This window comes from Carcharhinus amblyrhynchos, chromosome 27, assembly GCF_965287045.1.
Source record: "Carcharhinus amblyrhynchos chromosome 27, sCarAmb.v2.hapA, whole genome shotgun sequence".
Classification (NCBI taxonomy): Eukaryota; Metazoa; Chordata; class Chondrichthyes; order Carcharhiniformes; family Carcharhinidae; genus Carcharhinus; species Carcharhinus amblyrhynchos.
Window position 1 is genome coordinate 13,805,733 of NC_137350.1, and position 24,950 is coordinate 13,830,682.

Below are 24,950 nucleotides of genomic sequence, written 5' to 3' on the forward strand. Positions count from 1 at the left end.
TGATTAAAATGCAGTTTAGCTCCTGGGTAACTCCAGAACTGACATTCCACTTCCAATCATAGTCATTGACCCACTGACTAGCACTTCCCTGACTCAAAAGTACAGTTGGTTGTTGACCATAGGTTGCTCTCCCCTTTGAGAGGGAGAACTGTCTGGTGGTGATTTAACCTGAGGATCACCACACCTCAGGCGAGAGTCAAGGCAGACCTTCATGATTAACTTCAGTTAGTAATGGGAATTGAACCCATGCTGTTTGCTTTGCTCTGCATCAGGAACCAGCCAACTGAGCTAACGGGGCCCCCTCCCCTCACTACGAGCTGACTACTGCTCCCAATCTGCCTTTCTCCCCAAACATGATTAAAAATCTAACCAGATCTGACTAACCCCTGACATGACTCCCCCAACTAGCTCCCTGACCACCTCATTTCTTATTCCCACCCTTGACCAGGCCTGACTCCCCCGCCCAACCTGACCCATTATCACCAAATCACCCTATCCAGCATACACACCTTACCAACCTTACATACCCCACCGTAACCAGTTACCTTGCTCCAATCAACCCATCAGTCCACGAACCCATCTCACTGTCTTACTCATTCATCCATTCGCTAAATTAAAAGATTGGGCATTTAAATTTGCCATACGGCAGCAAGTGCTGTCAAAATGCATCATATCCTGTTCTTCCCCTGACTGTGCTGCATTGACTTCCCCTATGGACGCTGCCTGCACATTTCTGGGAGTGCCAGACTTGGAAGGTCCAAGAGGAAATGCGGAACAGCATTGAGTTGGGAGAATTTACAAGCACAGCAGCAGGCTGAGTTCATCAGTGCTGCTCAGAAGATCCAAGCCTGAGGATTCTACTCGAGTGAGAAGATTGTCAAATTTTACTTTGAATTCTCCCTGAGCTGTTTCACAGGTGAATTGCAACACAGATCAATTATATTGTAGCAGGAAGGTGATCATTTTTTACTCAATGTAGGCTTGGAAATCCATTTGCGCTGCCCTACTGCCCAACAAAAGACCTAAATCCTGTTTCAACTGGATGCCTTTTTTTCCCATATCAATATGGTGAGCAGCACATTTTTGGCTTGTCATGAGCATTCCCTTTGCTTGACATATTCAAGGATTGGGCATCTATTTAGTATTTGAAAAGCGGGTGCTGCTCCATTGAGTTTCTAGATGACCATCTCTGTAAAATGGGCGTTCCACAGATGATTTGGTATATGTATTTTTCTCAATCCATTGCTGCTTCCAATAATCCATTCCATGTTTCTTGCTGTGTATCACCAATTTATTTCCTGTTTTCCTTTAGCAGGTGACTGTTGGTGTCCCGATGCCTGGTCTGGCTGTATAATGGAGGATACGGGGTAAGATAACCTTTCCCAAAATGGGGAAGGGAACCTCAGTTTTGTCTTTTTACATGATGCATGACAAGTAGTTGGCTGGAAGAACATCTGGAAGTTGACTGGTCCGTCCTTCCCTTGTGTACAGATGTTGTGAATAAAATTGCACCTTGATGTTGTAATTATTTTTACAACGAAGACCAGTTAGCAGTTTTCAGTTTAGTGATAAAAGCAATCCATTCCTCTGATCGTCTCCTGTCCACATGTGCAAAGCAGCAACAGAACCCAGGAGTGGCACTTGGGATTTCAGTCACCTCGCGTGAACGTACAGTAGGAATGTAGCTGTGATTCAGGAAAGCCTGTTTGTGGGGAGGAGTTTTAGACGCTGCTATGAGATGTAAAGACCTACCGCACCCTCAAAGGCAGAATGTGGGTGAAATTGCCTAAGATGTGAGATGGGAAATCAACAGCCATTTTTTAAATTTTAAGTTGATTTATTGGTGTCACGAGCAGGCCTACATCAACACTGCAATGAAGTTACTGTGAAAATCCCCCAGACACTCCAGCACCTGTTCAGGTACACCGAGGGAGAATTTAGCATGGCCAATACACTAACCAGCATATTTTTCAGACTGTGGGAGGAAATTGGAGCACCCAGAGGAAACCCACACAGACATGGGGAGAAGGTGTAGACTCGACACACAGTGACCCAAGCTGGGAATCAAACCCAGGTCCCTGGCGCTATGGGGCAGCAGTGCTAACTATGCCAGACACATCATTGTGTATCTTTCCAATTTTCTTTTCCAACTACTTTCTGTGAAATGGGGGCTTAGTTAACTCAGTTGGCTAGGTGACTAGTGTATGCTTCAGGATAGTGCCACCAGCACGGGTTCGATTCCTGATCCAGGTCTCCTGGCCTTGCCTGCGACAGAGGAAGGAAATGGCTGACCACCACTGTCAAAACCCATCAAGAAAACAGCTCAGGCTGGTACATCAGCAGATAAATGAGCCGAGGCCTAGTCTTCAGGCAGTGAATAAATGAATGATGTGAAATAAAATTATCCAGGACGTATATCAGATGGCCTCTTCACTGTTTTCTCTTCTGCGTATCTGCTGTCACTGAAAACTTGTTTGGGGAATCTAGACCTGGTAGTTTACCAAAGTTAGCTGAACTTTGTCAGGTTTAGCTGGAATTTATCACAGTTTGTCTTCAAATGGAATCTTGGATACACTGGAAGAAGTGGGACCAGCTACATTGATGGGATAACATCTGGCATGTTTGTACATTCTCCGCCTGTCTGCATGGGTTTCCTCCCATACTCCAAAGATGTGCAGGTTAGGTGGATTGGCCACGCTAAATTTCCCCTTCGTGTCCTAAGTTGTTTAGATTAGGGAGTTAGTATGGAGGGTTACGGGAAAAGGCCTCGTTGGGATCTATTGTCGAAGAGTCAATGCCGATCTTCTGCACTGGAGGGATTCTAAGAATACATTTGCCTGCCTTGGATACTCATTTTATTCTAGGTGGCACAGTGGTTAGCAATGCTGCCTCACAGTGCCAGGGACCCGGATTCATTTCCTGGCTTGGGTCACTGTGTGGAGTCTGCATGTTTTTCCCGTATCTGTGTGGGTTTCCTCCGGATGCTCTGGTTTCCTGCCACAGTCCAAAGATGTGTGCGTTAGGTGGATTGGCCATGTTAAATTGTCCCTTAGTGTCAGGGGGACTAGCTAGAATAAATGCATGGGGTTATGGGGATAGGGCCTGGGTGGGATTGTGGTCAATGCAGACTTGATGGGCCGAATGGCCTCTTCTGCACCGTAGGAATCTATGAACAGAAGTTACAGAATATATATTGTTCTACACTGTTCTCAGCAAGCACACCGTCCTTGTAAACCAACAGGCCAACTGTGATCAGGCACACCACACTCTGAAACTAAGTGGCAGACACCACCCAGTACAGCCTCTGTGAATTACCTATCAAATCCCACCCCCCCCAAATGCTGATCACACAATGAGCTAAATGGTCTCACTGGAACTCTGGCCTCCACACAATATGAAGAGCTTGGCTGAAATGTACATAAAATAATTAAATGTTTAACAATGTACTTCAGAAAAAAACTCAGATTTTCATATTTCTATGATATATTTATTATAAATACATAAACTTCAATAATTTTGTACTGGGGGGACAGGGGTGGTGGTATTGGGCAGATGGAGGGGGATTGAGGATATGGAGGGGGAGTGTGAGAGCATGGAGGAACATTAGGTGAAGCAGGGAATGGTGGGTATCGAGGATGGATGGGAGGGTGGTAATTGGATTGAAGGGCAGGTGAAGACTAGGGGCACTAACACTAATATAAAGAACTGGGCAAATGTCTCAGTAAATGGAGGTGAGCCTTCTAATCTGTCTGTTTATACTACTGCCTTGGACCTGTTTTGGATAGCAAAGCTTCTCCAGCCTGGCTCCACTCTATGCAGGAACAGTTACATGAATGTGTGGGTTTAAGCAAGAAGTGGGAATGTGACATTGGGAAGTAGGCCAACTCCCAAGTCCCACCTCACAGGGTGAAATGCAGTCCCCGTCTGTTAATTTCTTGTACATTTCCCCTTTGAACATACAACACACAAAATTTTGAGATACAGGCAAAAACCACATGGTCTGTCGAGGTTGCCCCTCATTCCTGGTTGGAGCACCGCAAACTAAATGCTTTACAACTCATACCTCCCCCCATCATATAATCACCTACAAGAGGCAAAAAAAAAACTCTTAGATAGGGGGCAAAAATCTCTGGAAGATAATTTCTCCGACCTCCTACCAGTCCAGCATATCACATGGATCAAATCTTATCTATAAAGACATTTACCTGCTATCGATGTGATTTCTGTCCAATATGAAGATACTTGCTATATTTTAGGGCTGTACTGTAAATCACATCCTTGCAGTAATGGCCTTTGCATCTTCATTTGTGTCACTGCATTCTCTTCTATTACCAATTGAGCAGACCATTTAAAAAGACAATTTACCAGAGGACAGTGCCCCATCAGATGAAAGAAATAATTTGAAACAATACTTCAGGAAGTAATGTATTTTTTCTGTTAAGTGCTGTGTCAGATAAAGAGGGAATATTTATTGTTGATAAGTGAGGTTCCTGTGGATGATAAGGGACGTATTCACAATCATGGCTTGGAACAGCTTGTAGTTGAAGTAATTCTTTAGATCCTGTTTTATGTAAGTGCCATTTTCTCAGTGTAGGTTGCTGTAGATCGTAGACATGAACATGCTAAATTTGGTTCAGCTTTGATATTTCACTATGGGTCCAACCTTGTAAAGATGCTTTCCCTGAATTATAATTAAGTGGTATAATAAAATCCATCATCCAGCTCACAAAGCCCGCAAAGTGCACCTGTCTTGTGGTAGTACAAAGCTTTAAGGTAAAAACATCTATTGTCTTGAACAGTAGCATATTGTTTGAGAAGATTACACAGCATGGTAGAAAAAAAAATTGGAATTGCTCAATTTAATTTGATGGCATCTGAAAACGTTCGGAGTTCTCACAACACCAGGGACCCGGGTTCAATTCTGGCCTCGGGTCACTGTCTGTGTGGAGTTTGCGCGTCCCCCCAAGTTTGCGTGGGATTCCTCCGCATGCTCCGGTTTCTTCCCACAGTCCAAAGCTGTGAGGGTTAGGTGGATCAGCCATGCTAAATTGACCGTAGTGTCCCAAGATGTGTGGGTTAGATGGATTAGCCATGGTAGATGTCTGGGGTTGCAGGGAGAGGATGGCCAAAGAGGGCCTGCGCAAGATACTTTGTCAGAGTTGGTGCAGACTCAATGGGCCAAATGGCCTTTTCTGCACTGTAGGGATTCTATGAGGTAAGATGAGGAAATACAATGCCATTTTATGTTGTCTTTATTGCCAGCTCACTAACTATGCTCTTAATGATATTTCTAACCAAGTGCTTAAGATGGTCATTACGTGCTTTCTATGTCTGTAATTTTAATGGAATATTAAAGTGATTGCTAATGTAGCAGCCGGAAAAATGTGACATGAACATGTAGCATACACGTCTGTTAAAATCGCTAATAGTCATTATTAACCTTGTAGAAACAAGGGCTGTTATGGTTAAATATAGATTCCAGATTTGAATGACAAACCAAAAACGCCACGAGATAATGGAAAGCTTTGCTCCATTGTCGAGCTCAGATATATTCTTTTGCCCTGTTCTCCAACCAGTCAGACAATATTTAATCCCAGCATTTTGAGCATCATTTCAGTGTTCAAGTATTGACTTGCCTGATTATGCAAATCCACATAGTTTGGGCACACTCCTGACCCTTAAAGCTATGGTGTTGCTGTTGTGGCAGAACGATGAGGAACTCTTGGGACTAATATGTTTGCACATTAATCCTTTTGAACATAGAACTTTACGGCACAGTACAGGCCCTTCGGCCCTCGATGTTGTGCCGAGCTTTGTCCGAAACCAAGATCAAGCAATCCCACTTCCTATCATTCTGGTGTGTTCCATGTGCCTATCTAATAACCACTTGAAAGTTCCTAAAGTGTCTGACTCCACTGTCACAGCAGGCCGTCCATTCCACACCCCAACCATTCTCGGAGTTATTTGTGGTCTTTGCAGGTCCCTGATTACTGGCACGGCATGGTGCTGCTTCTAGAGTGTGCTCTCTGGGCTGTTCCTGCGGCCTATTACCATATGACTCCATAGGGGCGGCATGGAACCACAGTGGTTAGCACTGCTGCTTCACAGCGCCAAGGGCCCAGGTTCGATTCCTGGCTTGGGTCACCGTCTGTGTGGAGTTTGCACATTCTCTCCGTGTCTGTGTGGGTTTCCTCTGGGTGCTCTGGTTTCCTCCCACATTCCGAAAGACATGCTGGTTCCGTGCACTGATCCAAACAGGCTCCGGACAGGAGAATTTCACAGTGCAGTGTTAATGTAAGCCTTACTTGTGACAAACAAATAAACTTTACATCATACTGTGAGTGGTGCTATCCCCCAGTCCCACATAAACCTTCACTGTGCCGAGCACTCTTACACAACAAAAGCAGGCAGGCATATAACACAAATGGCTGAGGAAAGGAGATTTAATAGAATGCAGCCAATAATAGATAACTAGATGCATATCTGTTATGCTAAATAGATAATAGATAAATAGATGCATAGGATAAAAATAACCTTTGCAAAGGCTACTTTAATGCACATATTTCAGTTATTGCAAAGGTTGTTCGTTAATAAAGGTGCCTTTCTTTTATTCCTTTATGGGAGTCACCGGCTAGGCCAGTATTTATTACCCATCCTTATTTACCCTGTTTATTTGCAAATGATGATAAACATCCCCTACTTTAAATTTGAGGTACCTTGAAAAGCATTTATTCAAATGTTGCTCTTCTGTGCATGTGGAGGTGTTTTTTTTACTTTTTAATTACCAATCTCCTTTGTCTTCCTCGTCTTGTTAAATTCTTGCTTGGATGTGGTTTTTGAAGGCCCAACTCATCCTTTGGAACTTTGCACACATGACCATTCTTCATGTTTAAGCCTAGATAGTGAGTATTATCAGTTCACTGGTTGGTGAGAGTGTCAGAGCTAAACCCAATCTCGTACATATCCAGTACCGACATGTTAATTTTCCACCACGATTTGCTGAGCAGCAATAAATGTGCTGGAACAGGTACCGATTATTATCTTTTCACTGCTAGAGTAGTGGACAATGAGGCTAGTTTGCTGTTTGCTGTTTCCATAATTCAAGACAGAGTCCCAAGTTTGTCATTGCACACATGGCATCTAAAGAATAGGAACTGGGGAAAAAACAGCTGGAATTGTCACTCATGGATGATATCCAGTGGCTCCTGCTGAGAAGTGTGGATGGGTTGAGGACAACACTGGGCTCTGCTGTGATGTTGACTTCAATAGTCCTCCCACAGAGTGACAAAGACTGGAATATGACATGTGGCCACTTAGTTAAAGTGCCAGATGGCTGCCAGGGTCTTTCATAGTGCACAGTATCATCAGTGTCCTTCAGAGAGGAGGCTAAGAAAGGGGAGAAAATTTGGCTAACTAAGTAAAGGTCAGCACGCAGCCCCACAGTGGCCATGTTTGAATGAACACACATGCCTAAATCAATGCATTAATGATGCAAAATACTCCCCAGAAATCTTCAAAAATAGCTACATGGTAGTGTAAGCTTAGGCTCAACTGGTAGCACTCAAACCTCTGATTCACAGAATTCTGAATTCAATCTCTCTCCAGAACCTGAGTTATTCCTGTGCAGTACTGAGGGTGTGCTGCACTGTTAAGAGCTGCCACCTCTCATCTGAGTCATTAAACCAAGGACCTTTCTGCCTGCTCAGTTGAACTATTTTGAAGACAAGTGTCACTGTCTCTAGTGTCCTGGCCAATATTTATCCCTCAAACATCACAAAAACAGCTTATTAGGTCATTATCACATCACTGATCGCGGGAGTTTGCGCACATTGACCGTCGTGTTTCTTACATTCAATGACTACATGTCAAAAGTACTGCGGGCAGCATAATGGCACAGTGGTTAGCACTGCTTCCTCACAGTGCCAGGGATCTGGATTTGATTCCCGGCTTGGGTCACTGCCTGTGCGGAGCCTGCATGTTCTCCCCATATCTGCTTGGGTTTCCTCTGTGTACTCCTGTTTCCTCCTACGGTCGAAAGACGTGCTGGTTAGGAGCATTGGCCATGCTAAATTCTCCCACAATGTACCCGAACAAGTGCTGGAATGTGGCAGCGAGGGGATTTACACAATAACTTCATTGCAGTGTTAATGTAAGCCGAATTTTGACACTAATAAATAAACTTTAATTACCTGTAAAGTACTTTGAGATATCTGGTGGTCGTGAGAAGCACTATGTAAATGAAAGTCTTTTCTTTCTGCATCAGTCTTTGCCAGGACACTGCCAAATTGAATAAAATAGCAGATTTTGAAAGTTCTGCTGTGCTCCAGTTTTTTCATCCATGTCCCTGTTTGTTCCACCAGACACTACCTCCCGAAAAAATTCTCAAGATGCAGCATTAATGAATATAGACAGTTTCTACAGGCTGGTGGCGGCATCTGTCTTTTCAATAAGCCTCAAAAGGTAAGCCCTCAGCTAAACCTTCAACACACTTCATAAATTCTGGCATACAACTTAATTTGAGGTTTTGGGGAAATATTTTATATTTGTGAACCTTGTCAATACTCAGAAATAAAACACTATTTTTCTTTTTGCATCCTGGTAGTACTTTAATCATCCACAGGTTAGCTATGTCAGATTGGATTCAGTGTAGCACCTCCCTCGTTCATCTCTGCGTAGGAGACCTTGCTGTGTGCAAACTGACTGCACTGCTTGCTTACGTAATAATAATTCGTAAGCATTTTGCGATCTAATATGATTATGCGTTCTTTAAAAACTAGTTATTTCTTTCCCTTCTTTAAATTGGTTGTAATGTCTTTCAGTTGCCAGAGATAATGTTTTCACCTCTGTTTGTTCGTAAAACTAGTATACAGATGCAGCAAGAAATTAAGAAGGCAATGGTATGTTGGCCTTCATCGCCAGGGGATTTGAACACAGCAGTAAAAATGCCTTGCTGCACTTGTATTGAGTCTTGGTGAGATGTACCTGGAGTACTGAGTACAGTTTTGGTCTCATTTGATTTATCATTGTCGCATGTATACAATGAGAAGTATTGTTTCTTGCACGTGATACAGCCAAAGCAAACCATTCATAGAGAAGGAGACGAGAGAGTGCAGAATGTAAAGTTACAGTCATAGCTAGGGTGTAGAAAAAGATCAATTTAATGCCAGGTAGGTCCAAACAAAACTCTGGCGGCAGGAAAGAAGATGCTTTTGAGTGGGTTGGTGACCTCAGACTTTTGTATCTTTTTCTCAACAGAAGAAGGTGGAAGAGAGAACGTCTGGAGTGCATGGAGTCCTTGATTAGGCTGGCTGCTTTGTTGAGACAGTGAGAAGTGTAGACAGTCAATGGATGGGAGGCTGGTTTGTATAATGAATTGGGCTACATTCACGACCTTTTGTAGTTTGTGGCGGTCTTGGCCTAAGCAGAAGCCACACCAAGCTGTGATACAAGGAAGGATATACTTGTCATAGAGGGAGTGCAACACAGGTTCACCAGACTAATCCTTGAATGGGGGGATTGTTTTATGAGGAGAGATTGAGGAAATTGGAGGCCTGTATTCTGTAGAGTTTCAAACAATGAGAGGTGATCTCATTGAAACTTACAGTATTCTTATAGGGCGTGACAGGGTACAAGTAGATTAAATGTTTCGCCTGGCTGCTGACTGCAGAACCAGGGGACACAGCCTCAGAATAAAAGGTAGGCCATTTAAGACTGATATCGGGAAGAATTTCTTTACTCAGGAGATGGTGAATCTTTGGATTTTCTACCCCAGAGGGCTGCGGAAGCTCATTTGTTGGGAATGTTCAAGACCAGAAATCAGTAGATTTCTGAATGCTAATGACAGCAGGGGAACTGGAGATTTGATTTGATTTATTATTGTCGCGTGTATTAGTATGAAATGAAAAGTATTGTTTCTTGCAAGCCCATGCAGACAAAACATTCTGCTCATAGAGTACATCTGAGAGAAGGAAAAGAGAGGGTGCAGAAAATAGGGCTACAGTAATAGCTACATAGATGGCACAGATAAGTGCCATCAATATGGATGATCAGCCATGATCCAAATTAGTGGCGGAGTGGACACGACGGGTCACCTGCTCCTTTTTCTGTAAACGATACATCTCAAAAACTAATGGACAAATTTCAACAAAACTTGGTATATGTGAGATATTGCAAGATCTGAGCACTTTGTTGTATTGTCCTCTCTGCTGGGGAGATTCAGTAATGTCTGCCTACACCTGAACATGCTGTTCATCTTATTCGCTGCCATACACAACAGAAAGATGGTGATGAAGCTGGAATGGAACCTTCTTTTACATTTCATTTGCGAAATGAGGAACTGAAGAACTCTGTCACATATTGTTGGAACTCCTGAAGTTGGTTTTGAGAACCATTTGAGCAACTTGGAAGATTGCTGTGAGTGCACACATCATATTCAGGTACACACAATGAGTCAACAGGATACAAAGAAACATAGAAGATAGAAGCAGGAGGAAGTCATTTGGGCCTTCCAGCTGCCCTGCCATTCATCACGATCATGGCTGATCATCCAACTCAATAGCCTAATCCTGCTTTCTCCCCACAGCCTTTGATCCCATTTGCCCCAAGGGCTATATCCAGCTGCCTCTTGAATACATTTAATGTTTTGGCATCGACTGCTTTCTGTGATAATGAATTCCACAGGCTCACCACTCTTTGGGTGAAGAAATGTCTCTTCACCGCTGTCCTAAATGGTCTACCCCGAATCCTCAGACTGTGACACCTAGTTCTGGACTTCCCCACCATCGGGAATATCCTTCCCATTCTACTGTGTCTAGTCCATAATTAGAAAAGTGTTTGGGGACAATAGGGGGATTTAACCCTAACAAAGAAGACTGGTGCGTTTAAGAACTAAGGTCACATATTTGCTGAAAGCAAATGCAATAGAAGATGAGGTAAAGTAAGCGTTTTTCTCACCATGATGGGGTGAGATACTTTTGATGTTGTGTCTAACCAATGTTGCCTGTAAGACACCTGTTTGATTTTCTATTCTGAAACTAATGGGATTCTATTGATATTAGGTCATGACAAAGAGTGAGAGTTGCATTCTTTTAAAAGAAGTAGTTGCCAAGTGGACTGTTGCAGATTACATTCTCGAATTAAAGAAACTCTCTCATCACTATGGGTATGGGTAAATTAATCTTAGAGCCACGTTTATCAGATACTTAAAGAACAACAACATCTGGTTAATTTTTGGAATAAAGACAGTAAGCTGATATGACAGAAGTATGTGATGAGACCATATAAAAAGGGTTGTGTCAATATGAAAGCTGAGCGTTTGGGTATCTTCTACTACTGCAGTATTCCAGAGCATCAGGTAGTAAGTGGGATGAAAGAAGTGTGCTGCATCTTAGATGACATTCTAATTAGCAGTGAGACAGAGAATAAACACATGATCACATTGATCAACTTCCAGAATATGCCACTCAAACTAGAATGCGCCAGTGTTGCTTCCTGATTTTAAAAAAGTTCATTTAGAGGATGTGGCCGTCACTGGTGAGGCCAGTATTTATTGCCCATCCCTAGTTGCACTTGAGAAGGTGGTGATGACCTGCCTTCTTGAACCCCTGCATTCCCTGTGATGTCTATACACTCATAGTGCTTTTAGGGAGGGAGATCTAGGATTTTGACCCAGCGACAGTGAAGGAACTGCGATATAATTCCAAATTGGGTTGGTGAGTGACTTGTAATATGCCTGGATCACCAATTAAATCATGAACATATCCACCCAAAGCAGAGGAAAATTGAGGGAATTTGAAAGCAAAGAGACCAGAGGACAACAAAGGACTTGGAACATTCAAAATTATACTGGGCATTATTCTAAGTTCATCCCTGACTTAGCTAAAACATTCATTCCACTGTATTTCACGTTTAAAGATAGAATAGGTTGGGAGAAGTGGGTGGAGTGTCAGAAAGCATTTGTAACAATGAAGACAGTAGTGACTATTAATGCTGTTTTTGACCCATAATGATCGCTCACAAAAAAGTTGGTTTATTATGCGATATCTCACCCTTGTGGGTGGGTGTTATCTCACACTATTGGAGATGGCACAAAGAAGCCTATAGCGTATTCTTCAAGTACTTTAACAAAGTCAAGGCAAAATGACCCAAGTTGAGAGAGAGGCACTAGCAATGATATCTGGTGTTATTAAGTTCTACAAATACATTCACAATAGGAAGTTCACTTTTTTGTTAACTGACCACTAAGCCTTTGTAATCATATTTGGTTCAAAGAAGGGTGCACCTTGCCTTGTGGTAAGATGGCTTTAGAGATTGGTTTTAGTTTTGATGGCCTATTAGTATGATATTAAATATCACAAGTCAGCAAATCGTGCGAATGTTCGTGTCCGTTCAAGATTTCTTGTGAAGGCAAGTTCATTTTTATCCGCCGAGATCCTGTGAATTGCTTTATTATGAATTGTACACAAATAGCATGCTGATGTCTGCTAGAGAAACTCGCAAGGATGTGCTGCTTAGTAAGGTGCTCAATTAGCCATGAATACTTAGTCTGAAGAGTGTGATGATGCAGGAGTATTTCACACGTAGTAATGAACTGTGATTAATATTGATCAAGATACCAAGACGATATCAAGATATCAAGCTGATCAAGATCTCTGGGATCTAAAAGTCATTTTTACACCAATGCACGTAGAGAGATTGTTGGAGGAACTTCATCAAGAGCACACCAGGATAGCCTATATGAAAGCAATTGCAAGGAGCTATTTTCCGTATTCAAAGGTAGATGCAAATATTGAAGAATTGAAGTTCAGAATGGGTAATGATTCAACTAAAGTTCCTTACATTTCATGATCACCGTGGGAATGAAGACATGTTAATTTCTTTATGGTGGAAGATAAAGAGTACTTTGTTTTGAAGAAAGTGGATAAATAGTCTAGATCCAATATCACAAGTACATAAAACCATTGAGGTTTTGAGAAGCTGGTTTATAACTTATGGATTGCCAGAGGTGTCAGATAATGTTGACAGTTTATGTCAGAAAAGTTGAACCATTTCTGAGTAAGAATGCAGTCAAATACAAGATGATAAAATGTATGGATAAAATCAACGTGGAGTGGATGCTTCCTCTTGTGGGCATTTTAGGATAAGGGATAGCAAAATTAAAACAGAGTTGAGGAGAAAATGCTTCTCCCAAGGGGTTGTGAATTTGTGGAATTCGCTACCCCAAAGTACAGTGGATGTAGTGAATAAATTTAAGAAAGAGTTCAACAGATTTTTAATTGGTAATGGGCTGAGAGTTATGGGGAGAAGGTAGGAAAATGGGGCTGAGAGGCCTTTGAACCATGATCAAATGACCCTATGGGCCAAATGGCCTAATTCTGCTCCTATATCCTGTGAAGTTGTGAACTTATGAACTTATATATTCTCTTGCCACCACATCATTCAGCATCAAATATTTGATTTGATTTATTGTCATATGTATTGGTATACAGTGAAAAGCATTGTTTCTTGCAATACATAAAGCACACCACTTGTAGCATACATAGGGAGAAGGAAAGGAAAGGGTGCAGAATGTAGTTCCAGTGATATCTAGGTGTAGAGAAAAAATGGTTCTGCAGAAAGAAGTGTACAGATTTTGCCTTTGCTGAAGTATTCACTGGGTGCCAAGCAGTAATTTACATGTTTCCCTTTTTCTCAGGCTAGATAATTTTCTGTTTTCACACACAATAACTCTACAGTTTTCAACAGGTTGCTCAATTTGAGTTAGTGCCCAAACACACTCCTAGGACAGGGTTTGTTTTGCTTAAACCTGACATCATTGGCAAAGAGAAAAGCAAGAAAAGTGAAAATGAGTCACGATGGAGCAGGCAGAAAATTGGGAAAGTTCAGCGTTGACCAGCAGGTCATGGTGGAAAATCACCAAGCTGATTAAGGGAAGTATTTGATGGGTGTTGTGGTAGACACTCATTGAGTTCACATCAATATGAAGATTGGAGAGACACTCCATCAGCATCATGCAGATCATTTGTTTGAAAATGGAAATCTAAGAAAGGCAGAGCATGAGAAATCTCCTATAATCCAATTTCCTCCTGCAGTCTCAAGTGTAGATCAGCTTCAATGCTGTAGACGAAGGAAAAAGCTGAGAAGGGATTAGTTGCCTTTGTCATGGACACAAGGGATGTGACTTTGATAGGAGCCATTTCGGTGCTGGGGCAGAGACAAAATCTGGTTAGATTAAAAATGAGATCTGGGAAAGATGCGCACATATTTGGAAGCCGACGCCACATTTCAGGACATTTTGGAAAAGGAAAAGAGATGGAAGCTGTAGTTTTCAAGAACAGATGTCAAGGGTTAGTTTTTTTTGAAGAGGGAGATGATGATGATAGATTTGAAGGAGAGGGTATGGTATCTAAGAAGATGGAACCATTAACAGTATCAACTAGACTGGGAGTAAGGTAGGGATGTTGGGTGTAATGTACTAGCTAAGTTACGTGGATACTAAAGGGATCTCTGAGTGAAAAAAGCTAAATGCCCAGCAATGGGGGGTGGGGGGGGTCAGTTGTTTAGTGGAAGTCGGGTTAAGGGAGCAAAAGATGAATGTCATGACAGTATGAACTCAGAGAGCACACCGGCAAGGATAAGAGAGCGAGTAGAGAAATATATAAATTCAAAGGGAAGGCAGGAAGTAATCTACTTTAGCCCGATGGGCTCCGAGCAGGGAGAGAAGTATTAGAGGCAGTGAGCAAATCATCTCAATTTTGGTGACAAAGAAAGCCATGAGCTGCTCACACTTATTGTCAAAGGAAGAGTGGTTTTAGGAGCTAAGATGGTGATAGATGGACAGAGCATTAGTTGAATGTTGTCGACATTTTAGGTCAGTAGCCATTTTTAGTCGATCGGAGCAACGTGTGGGGCCATAAGACATAGGAGCAGAATTAGGCCACTCAGCCCATCGAATCTGCTCTGCCATTCAATCATGGCTGATTTTTTTTCTCATTTCCGTCCTCCTGCCTTTTCCGCATAACTCCTGATCCCCTTATTAATCAAGAATCTATCTATTTCTGTCATAAAGACACTCAATGCCCTGGCCTCCACAGCCTTCTGCAGCAAAGAGTTCCACAGATTCACCACTCCCTGGCTGAAGAAAATCCTCCTCATCTCTGTTTTAGCCTGAGGTTGTGCCCTCTGGTTCTAGTTGTTCCTACTAGTGGAAACATCCTATCCATGTCCACTCTATCCAGGCCTCACAGTATCCTGTAAGTTTCAATAAGATTCCCCCTCATTCTCCTAAACTCTAATGAGTACAGACCCAGAGTCCTCAACCATTCCTCAGAAGACAAGCTCTCCATTTCAGGGATCATACTTGTGAACCTCCTCTGGACCCCTTCCAAGGCCAGAACATCCTTCCTTAGGTATGAGGCCCAAAACTACTCACAATACTCCAAATGGGGTCTGACCAGAGTCTTATACAGCCCTCAGAAGTACATCCTTGCTCTTGTATTCCAGTCCTCTTGACATGAATGCTAACATTACATTTGCCTTCCTAGCTGCCAACTGAACCTGCATGTAAACCTTAAGAGAATCTTGACAAAGAGTCCCTTTGTGTTTCTGATTTCCTAAGCATTTTCCCTATTTAGAAAATAGTCAGTGCCTCCATTCCTCCTTCCAAAATGCATAACCTCCCACTTTTCCACATTGTATTCCATCTGCCACTCCTTTGCCCACTCTTCTAACCTGTCCAAGTCCTTCTGCAGCCCTACCTGCTTCCTCAACACTACCCGTCCCTCTATCTATTTTTGTATTAGCGGGGATCCAGCTAAGACCAAGTGTCAGATCGCGCCCAAGATGGGGTGCAATGCCTCTTTATGTCAGCTTGGATCTTGTATGTCTGTCTTGTGGGGACCATGAATTGAGTTCAATTTGAATTTGGTTTTTGGAGCAAGCGAGGAGATAAATTTGGGTTTGCCTGGTTCATTCTGCGCATTAAGAATAGAGGAAAATTATTTTCTCAAAATATGTGGAGTCAGTGAGGAATGATAGGAAACTGTTTTAAGACACTTAACGGATATAAACAATGTTTGAGTTGACATGAAATTCAGCTTTGGTACTTTGATACTATATTGGATTTTAATAATAATATTCATATCCATTGTGTTCACTGACCTTTTTGAGATCTTGAAGGGGCTTTGGCTCATCAGAACCTCAGAAGGGGAAGAACAATAATAGGTAGCTTGATGTTTCATTCCATCCAAAATCTCTACGCACCTGCCTACCTGTTCAAACCATCCTGTTCAAACCAGCTCCAATAATTTCTGGATGAAATTACGACACGTTGGAGGATGTTTTATTCAGCAGGGATGTTGTGGGGCATAAACTGCTCGAGATAAAAACTCTTTTGGATCAGTATTAATGAAATTTAGTCATTTCCATTAGCTACGAGCTGAGTCTAAAAATGAGCCTTTCAACATTTTCCACAGCTTGTTGATCCTCAAGAATGTGGCAATGGATACGTGGAAATGGGGGAAGAATGTGACTGTGGTACTGCTACTGTGAGTAGAACTTATTCTGTGCAAAAAGTGATTCATTTTGTACCAAAGAGAGTTTGCTGAATTTTTTCCCTTTCTTGAATGGCAATTTTAATAAGCTCCTGATCTCATTCTTCTGGCTCTCCAGGGCCAGGGTGCCACCCTCTGCCCTTACCATCACCAACAGACAGAAAAATGCTGAGGACAGGAGACAAGAGAGTTTGCTGTTAGATGACATGAAATGTGCCTTGAGAGGAAACTCGTTAGAGTATTATAATCCCAGCTGATCTTACTACTGGATGGGAAGAACCCGGAATGGAATCCTGACTCAAAAAAACATAACTTTTATTCTTTCATAGAAAATATGGAGAATCAAAGTCATAAGAGTCTTTAACAACAACAAGAGAATACCAAACATGACAAGTTTCTCTATAATATGATAATCCTTCATTGCCACTTATCTTCACTTATGTACACAGATTTCAAGGATAGCACAGGTTATACAATATATTCTATGCAATAATAATCTCAATAATACAGTCCCTTTAAGTCCACAGGCTGACTGTGGTCAGACACATTTTATGATGAAATCATATAGCAGGAGCCACCCAATCAATCTTTCTGTGGATTTCTTCTTAAATTCTCCCAAATGATTGTCACATGAGTGTTTCCAAATTCCATTCCCAAATAGACACGCTTTAAAATCTTCTTTCAACTAATTCTTTCCATCAGATGGTTTTATCAGATTTCTCCAGGTTTTACAACTATCTTTGTACAGTAGCAGCAGCACTTGACTGTTTTTATATTCTATTCCTTTAGCAATATATGCCAAGATTCCATTTGCATTCCTTATTTACCTCAATACTAGTTTTCTGCAACTCATGCATGAGGATATCCAGATCCTTCTGTACCGAAGCATTCCAATTTTCTCTCTCTTTGGATAATAATTTCTTTTTATATTTTTCCACCAGAATGGATAACCTCACACTTATCCATGTTAAACTCCATCTGTTAAATTTTCCTCCATTCACTTAACTTATCCATATACATTTGTAAATCTGTCATTTCATTATTGCAACTTACTATCCCATCTGCAAATTTGGCTATGGTACCCACTGCCCCTCCATTCAAGTCAGTAATATGGATTGAAATTGTTGGGGCTCAAGAACCGAAACCTGTGGCACCCCAGTAGTTGCATCTTGCCAACCAGAAAAAGACCTATTTATCTTGACTATCTACTTTCTGTTGGTTCGCTGATTCTCTATCCAAGATAATAAATTACCACTAATCTCATGTGAACTAACCTTGTATATTAACCTTTTGTGCGGCATCTTTTCAGATGCCTTCTGGACATCCAGATAAACTACATCTACAGGAGGACTTGAATATCTGCCAATGTCCATTAACTGTGCTATCTTTAGTCCTCCTGCCCAGTTTACTAGAGCCAAATCTGTCTTCACACCTACGCAATTACCCTTGTTTAACTCCACAATACTAGTGTGGGAGTCCAGTTCCTCACCCTCAAAATGAACTTGAAACTTAAGCATTCTATGATCACTCTTACCTAGAGGATCCTTAACAATGAGATCATTTATTAGCCCAACCTCATTATATAATACCAAATCTAGAATAGCCTGTTGCTTGGCTGATTCTGCAGCATATTGCTTCAAAAAGTACATTTTCTAATATGTTCAATGAACTCTTGCTTAAGGCTACCTTTGCCAGTCTGACCTTCCCTGTCAATATATATGTTTAAATCACCCGTTACTTTTCTTATAAACCCTCAGTATTTCTTGATTTATATTGTGGAACCTATGCCATTGCAGAACTACTGTTTGGGGACCTATGAATTTTTCTCACCAGGGATTTATTTCCCTTGCTATTTCTTATTACTATCCAGACTGGGAATTGAACCCGGGTTCCTGGCACTGTGAGGCAGCAGTGCTAACCACTGTGCCATCCCAGCTGTCAGCCACACAAGAACTTTTTATTACAATTGGACTGACCATCACTCATGAAATTCACAAAGCAAATGAATTTTAATTGTTGGAGTTTGAAGGATTAATTTGAGGCTGCGTTATTGATTATTGAAAGTGGACTATTGATTTCCAACCTCGGCCTCTCAGTGAAGTGGAGCTGTGCAGAGAGTGCAGATGTGATTATTGTGGAACTATAGCCCCAGATTTCTATCTACAAATTGAAGTGGGTAAAAAGTCAGATGCAGCAAGCCATAATTTCCTGATCAACAGCTTCAGCTCCTCATTTGGGACCAGCCGATTTAAGAATCAGCCCTTAATTTTGTCATCTATATAACATAAAGCTGTACATTCTTACTGCCAATTAAATGCATCATTTATGCACAATTCACCTCCTATCTCAGTCAGTCTGGTTTAGTGTTGTGTTATATGATTTCAGCAAAGCTCGCTCGCCGACACCAATTTCTACTCTTGCAGAACCAAACTTATCAAGTTGGGCCGGTTAAGAAAGTAAACAAATCTGCAATAAGTCTGATTTTGGTTAAGTATATAATTGAGAAAGTACTTTTATTAAGTCAGGGGCCAGTTATATGCATAGATGATGGGTTTATTTTATTTCCTGCAGGAATGCGAGAGAGCTGGGGGTAATTGCTGCAAGAAGTGTACTCTTACCCACAATGCGATGTGCAGTAATGGATTATGCTGTCGAGGTTGTCAGGTAATATGATTGCTTTGTCAGTACAATTCCATCTAATAGGCAATTGTTTGAGACTGACAATTTTTAATCTCCTTTTACCCATGAGTCTCCCCTTGGAGCACAATCTGAACAAACAAGGTTAAGGTCTGTTCTAAGTAAAGTTTATTTATTAGTGTCAGAAGTGGGCCTACATTAATGCTGCCATGAAGTTATTGTGAAAATTCCCTACTCCGTCTCCTGTTTGGGTACACTGACTGAGAATTTAGCATGGCCAATGCACCTAACCAGCACGTCATTTGGACTTTGGGAGAAAACCGGAACACCCGCAGGAAACCCATACAGACATGGGGAGAACATACAGACTCCATACCTACAGTGACTCAAGCTGGGAATCGAACCTGTGTCCCTGGCGCTGTGAGGCAGCAGTGCTAAGCACTGTGCCACCGTGCCACCCTTAACAGCAAATAGTTGGGTAGATGGTACTGTAGTGGTAATCTCAGTGGACCTGTAATCCATAAAATAATGCTTTGGGGGCACAGGTTCAAGTCCCACTATGGCAGCTGGTGAAATTTAAATTAAATTAAGGAAAAATCTGAATTTGAAAGTTAATCTGTGATGGTGACCATAAACCTATCCTTGTTGGTTGTAAAAACCCATCAGGTTCACTAATTCCATTTGGAGCAGGAAATCTGCCGTCCTTACCTGGGCTGGCCTACACGTGACTCCAGACCCACAGCAGTGTGGTTGACTATTAACTGCCCTCTGAGAAGGTGATTGTTCCACAATTAAATCCACTGTAAGCAGGACATTCCGGTAAAGATCGTGCTAATCCAGAAGAGGGCAGGGTGCCCTGAGTTTTGAGTTTTGGGTCTTGCCTGTGCCAGTTCTTTGTGAGAGCCATCTGATTGGTCCCTTTCCCCTGCCCTTTTCCCACAACCTTGTGAAGACTCAGTGCGAAATGATTTTCGAATGTTGACACAACAAGCTATAGATCAGGCAACGTTTAGTAAATGTATCTCTTCCACACCAAAAGCAGGTATGAATTATAACGTCATACGGAAATCTATGTAAATAAAACATACTATGTAAAGCAGGGTGTTAAACTATTTTGACACTTGGTCTGGTCACCTCTCCCTCAATTCAAGGGAATGCCTATTCAGGATCACGAGTTTCTACCATGTTGTCCATATGACTGTAAGAACATCAGTCACAACACCAGGTTAAAGTCCAACAGGTTTAAAAAAGCTTAACACCCTGCACGATCTTTACCGTCAAGCAAGGCTACATGAGTTTAATGGTTAAATTTGGGTTCTGGTTGATAATGAATTGAAGTAGGTAATAGCATCTCACTAGTAGTTCCAATATGAGTACACTGCACTCCTGTGGGAAGTCAGGGGCTTATAACAAGTTATTGTCTAATACAGCCGTTGTAGAGGTGCGGAAAGAGTATCTAAAAGAATATCTTTCATAATTTAAGCGTTTCCATTCTAATTAAATAGCCAACATCTCAATATCCTCAGGCATTGATCAGAACATAGCAACGCTGCTTCTTCATTGTGTTCCTGAGTTTGAAGGTTTGTCATTTGAAAAATACCTATTGCGTCAGAACTTACATTTTCTGGTAACATCCTTTATATTATAGTAAGAAACATTGCATGTGACACAATTTCATCAGGCAGACTCCACATCATTTGGCTGCCCAGTACGTTGATATCATTGGGCCCCAGACATTATCCTCTTTCAGGCTACACTGAGCATAACAACATTTACATAGACACAATGGGGAGGTGATGGCCTCGTGGTATTATCGCCAGACTATTAATCCAGAAACTCAGCTAATGTTCTGGGAACCTGGGGTTGAAATCCCACCACAGCAGATGGTGGAATTTGAATTTAATAAAAAACATCTAGCATTAAAAGTTTAATGATAACCATGAAACCATTTTCAGTTGTCAGGACAAAAACCATCTGGTTCACTAATGTCCTTTAGAGAAGGAAATCTGCCATCCTTACCTGATCTGGTCTACATGTGACTCCAGGGCCACAGCAATGTAGTTGACTCTCAACTGCCCTCGGGCAACTAGGGATGGACAATAAATGCTGGCCAGACTGTGACACCCATGCCTCATGAATGAATAAAAACAAAAATGAGAACAAGGTCTCAGTAGCATTAACAACACTTCACTCTCAAGTGGGAATCCAAAGCCCACTACTGATTGATTTTCCCTGTATGAAGTGAAGCCTCCACTCTGCTTTTTTTTCCAGTATGAACCACGGGGTGTGATTTGCAGGCAGGCAGTGAATGATTGTGATATCGCAGAGACCTGCACAGGGGACTCCAGCCAGGTAGGAAAGTATCCCATTTGTTCATTCCTGCAATATCCTTTTGGAGTGATGCCATTTGCTGTGAATTGTCTCATGTTGTAGGTAAGACTTTTCAAGAGGATCCCAGTCCATCAAATTTGTGTGTTGCACCAGCTCTGTAGCTTTAATCCAGCACACCTTTGTGTCAGACTTTGTGTAATTATAATGGATGTTTACATGCATTCCTCCTTCAGTCAGACAGTGCATATATAACACAGTGAAATGTGTTGGAGATCTGGGAGATTGAGTACTATGAGTTTGATTTCAGGTCTGTCACCTAGATTTCAACATGAATAGATAGGAGGCCTATGAAGTCTGTTCCTAACACATGTACTGTTAACATAAGCATGCCTCTGCCTAATCAATCTCCAAAGGGTCAGTTCTCCAACCTCCACAATGTACAAAGCAAATTCCAATATTCAATCTCTAGTCTGTTGAATCCTGTAAATGTCCACTACTTATTCAGCACAGCTATTTGCAATGATGCTGTACTTTTTACAGAGAAATTGTGCCAAGCACACCATTGTGTGGGGGGAGGGGGTAAATATAGAAAGAGTGAACTTCAGTGAGGGGCTGTAGCTTCAGAGTTCCCTGAGTTTTGGAATTGGGGGTGACTGCAAAAATGTGTTGGGAATCCCTCTTGACACCTCCCAGGCATATGCACAATTGAACTGCACTTTGAACCATCCACAAAAGTGATTTAAATTGCTAACTTCAATGGTTCCACCAAGGTTATGCTAGTTCCCATTGTTCCTATTGTTATGTTTCTATTGTAATGTTCAGGTCAGGAACTCCAAAGTATTTTATGGAGCCCACCTGGAACATAAGTTTTGCATCTTGAATTTGGCTAGGATAAGCATGCTAGGATTCACTTCAGGTGTGATTCAAATGAGCCACTAGGGAGCTTTTATCAAATAACGTTTATTTAAGAATATAGTCAAAATATAAAGTAAGAAAATTAGCAAGAACTGGTGATCTTATAGAGGCCTATAAAATAATGAGGGGCATAGATCAGCTAGATATTCAATATATTTTCCCTAAGGGAGGGTAATCTAAAACTAGAGGGCATAGGTTTGAAGGGAGAGATACAAAAGGGTCCCAGAGGGGCAGTTTCTTCACACACGGGTTGGTGAGTGTCTGGAGCAAGTTTCCAGAGGTAGTATTAGAAGCAGGTATAATTTTGTCTTTTAAAAAACCTTTAGACAGTTACATGGGTAAGATGGGTAGAGAGGGATATGGGCCAAATGCAGACAATTGGGACTAGCTTAGGGGTTTAAAAAAAGAAGGGTAGCATGGACAAGTTGGTCTAAAGGGCCTGTTTCCATGCTATAATCCTCTATTCCTCTATGACTCTAACTTTTATCAATTACAAACATGAAACAAAGCAGCCACTATAATGCATAACCCTTAACAAAGATATCTAATGCGTTCCAATCAAACCAAAACCCTTGCCATAGACAAAACCCTTTAAACAGCTTTGATGCAGCAAAGTCTACTGTTCATGTGATAAGGGAACTTGAGTCCTTTGGTTGAACTCTGCAGTTCTCTGAATTCACTTTGAACGGTTTGAAGACAAGGCAGCTTCCCAAAACACCAGAGAGACTCTGGTCCAGCCCCCAACAACAGCTGATTTTCACCCTTCAGCTAACTAACAGAATTTTTGAAAACTATAGGCAGAGAGAGAAAATGCCTCTTTTTAGCTTGCTGTCCCTTCTAAAACTGAAACTGAAAACAGATTCCTGTCACCTAACCTGCTCACTGTCTTTTCCTCCTCCCAACACTTACATCACCTAAGGCTGTGAGCATGAATAAAAAAACTCGTAAAGGTGCACTAACGTCACACTCTGAACAATTTAGAAGAATTAAAACCTCTCTTAACTTCTGCATAACTATTTAAAACATCCAGGCCGGTACCCGAATCAAAAAGTTGGGAAAGACAGACATGGAAGAAATTTGGTCCAGCTAAACAGTCACACAATGGCAATCCAACGCTGATCGCCACTCCGAGGAAGTTATGGCTTCTCGAGATATTGTGGGAAATTGAGGAGAACTGTAAGCTTGACCAATAGGACAGATCAGGAGATGGTTTTCAAAGGTGACAAGAGAGGGGCTGTTTGGAAAGGAATAAGATGGAACCAAGGCAGTGCAGACTGTGCCATCAATAATCTGAGAGAGAAAACATAAAAGATCAGAAATAGAGAAAAAAACGGACTGAGTGAGTTACAAGACTGGGGCTAGGATGGAGCAAAGTCATAGATTTGAAGATGAAGATTTGAAATTCATATTGGGAGACTTTGGGGGTCATCAGTAGATACTTGACTGCATAATGGAGGTAACTACTTTGTTGCCTTCCATGCACACAAAAATAATTTGTGTGAAGCATTTAATTTTAAAGCAGCATTGATGGCTGACATATTCACCATCTGCACACTTGAACATTTTAAAGGTATTATTGTGTTCCCTTCATGTTTTTCTCCAGCGTGAAAGCAAGTCCAGCATTTCAAATCTTTCTTTATAACTTCCTCAGAATTGTTAGTAATATCCAAGAGACTCCAGCTTACACTGAAATACTCTATAGCACTCCTGTAACCTATATACTGAGAATGATATGCTTGCAAAAGGGAGATTAAAGAAACCTTATCAAGAAGTAAACTGTGGATGCTGAGAATCTGAAATCAAAAGAAAAAAGCTCAAAATACTCAGTAGGCTTAGGCACCCACCTCTTTTGCAAAAATTAGTTTATAAGTTTACTTATTAGTGTTACAAGTAGGCTTACATTAACACTGCAATAAAATTACAGTGAAAATCCTCTGGTTGCCACACTCCGGTGCCTGTTCGGGCACACTGAGGGGGAATTTAACATGGCCAATGCACCTAACCAGCATGTCTTTCAGACTGTGGGAGGAAATCCACACAGACTCCGCACAGACATTGACCCAAGCCGGGAATCGAACCCGGGTCCCTGGTGCTATGAGGCAGCAGTGCAAACCGCTCTATCACCACATTAAACCTATTACTTTTCTAACTTTTCCCAGACCTGCAGAATGGTCACTGGCCTGAAATATTAACTCTGTTTCTCTCCACAGATCTATCATAACCACCTGAGTATTTCCAGATTAAAGAACCCTGCCTATGAGTAGAGGTACCTTTCATCTACTGAACTGATATCTGTTCATTTTTCAGGTAGAGGAGGAGGAAGAATCCAAACCTGTTTGCATAGACTGTGAAATCTTGATAACAGTACAAAATGTAATCTAATTGATTTTATGTTTCATTTTTCTTCAGTGCCCTTGGAATGTTCATAAGCTGAATGGCTACTATTGTGACAATGAGCAGGTAATGTGCATTGCCTATGCATCAGTCAGATCATAGTCTCAGCTCTTTATTTTGGGT

At 41.6% G+C, this 24,950-nt stretch overlaps 1 protein-coding gene across 1 annotated transcript in view; it reads left to right on the top strand.

The window, feature by feature from the left end:
- adam11 (ADAM metallopeptidase domain 11) overlaps nucleotides 1–24,950 on the top strand; it is a 133,653-nt gene that overhangs the window by 75,987 nt on the left and 32,716 nt on the right. Inside the window, exons 11-16 of the mRNA XM_080213323.1 lie at nucleotides 1,316–1,367; nucleotides 8,361–8,460; nucleotides 16,473–16,544; nucleotides 19,122–19,214; nucleotides 21,459–21,539; nucleotides 24,843–24,893. Coding sequence (XP_080069449.1) covers nucleotides 1,316–1,367; nucleotides 8,361–8,460; nucleotides 16,473–16,544; nucleotides 19,122–19,214; nucleotides 21,459–21,539; nucleotides 24,843–24,893 — 449 coding nt within the window. The remainder of the gene's footprint in view (nucleotides 1–1,315; nucleotides 1,368–8,360; nucleotides 8,461–16,472; nucleotides 16,545–19,121; nucleotides 19,215–21,458; nucleotides 21,540–24,842; nucleotides 24,894–24,950) is intronic.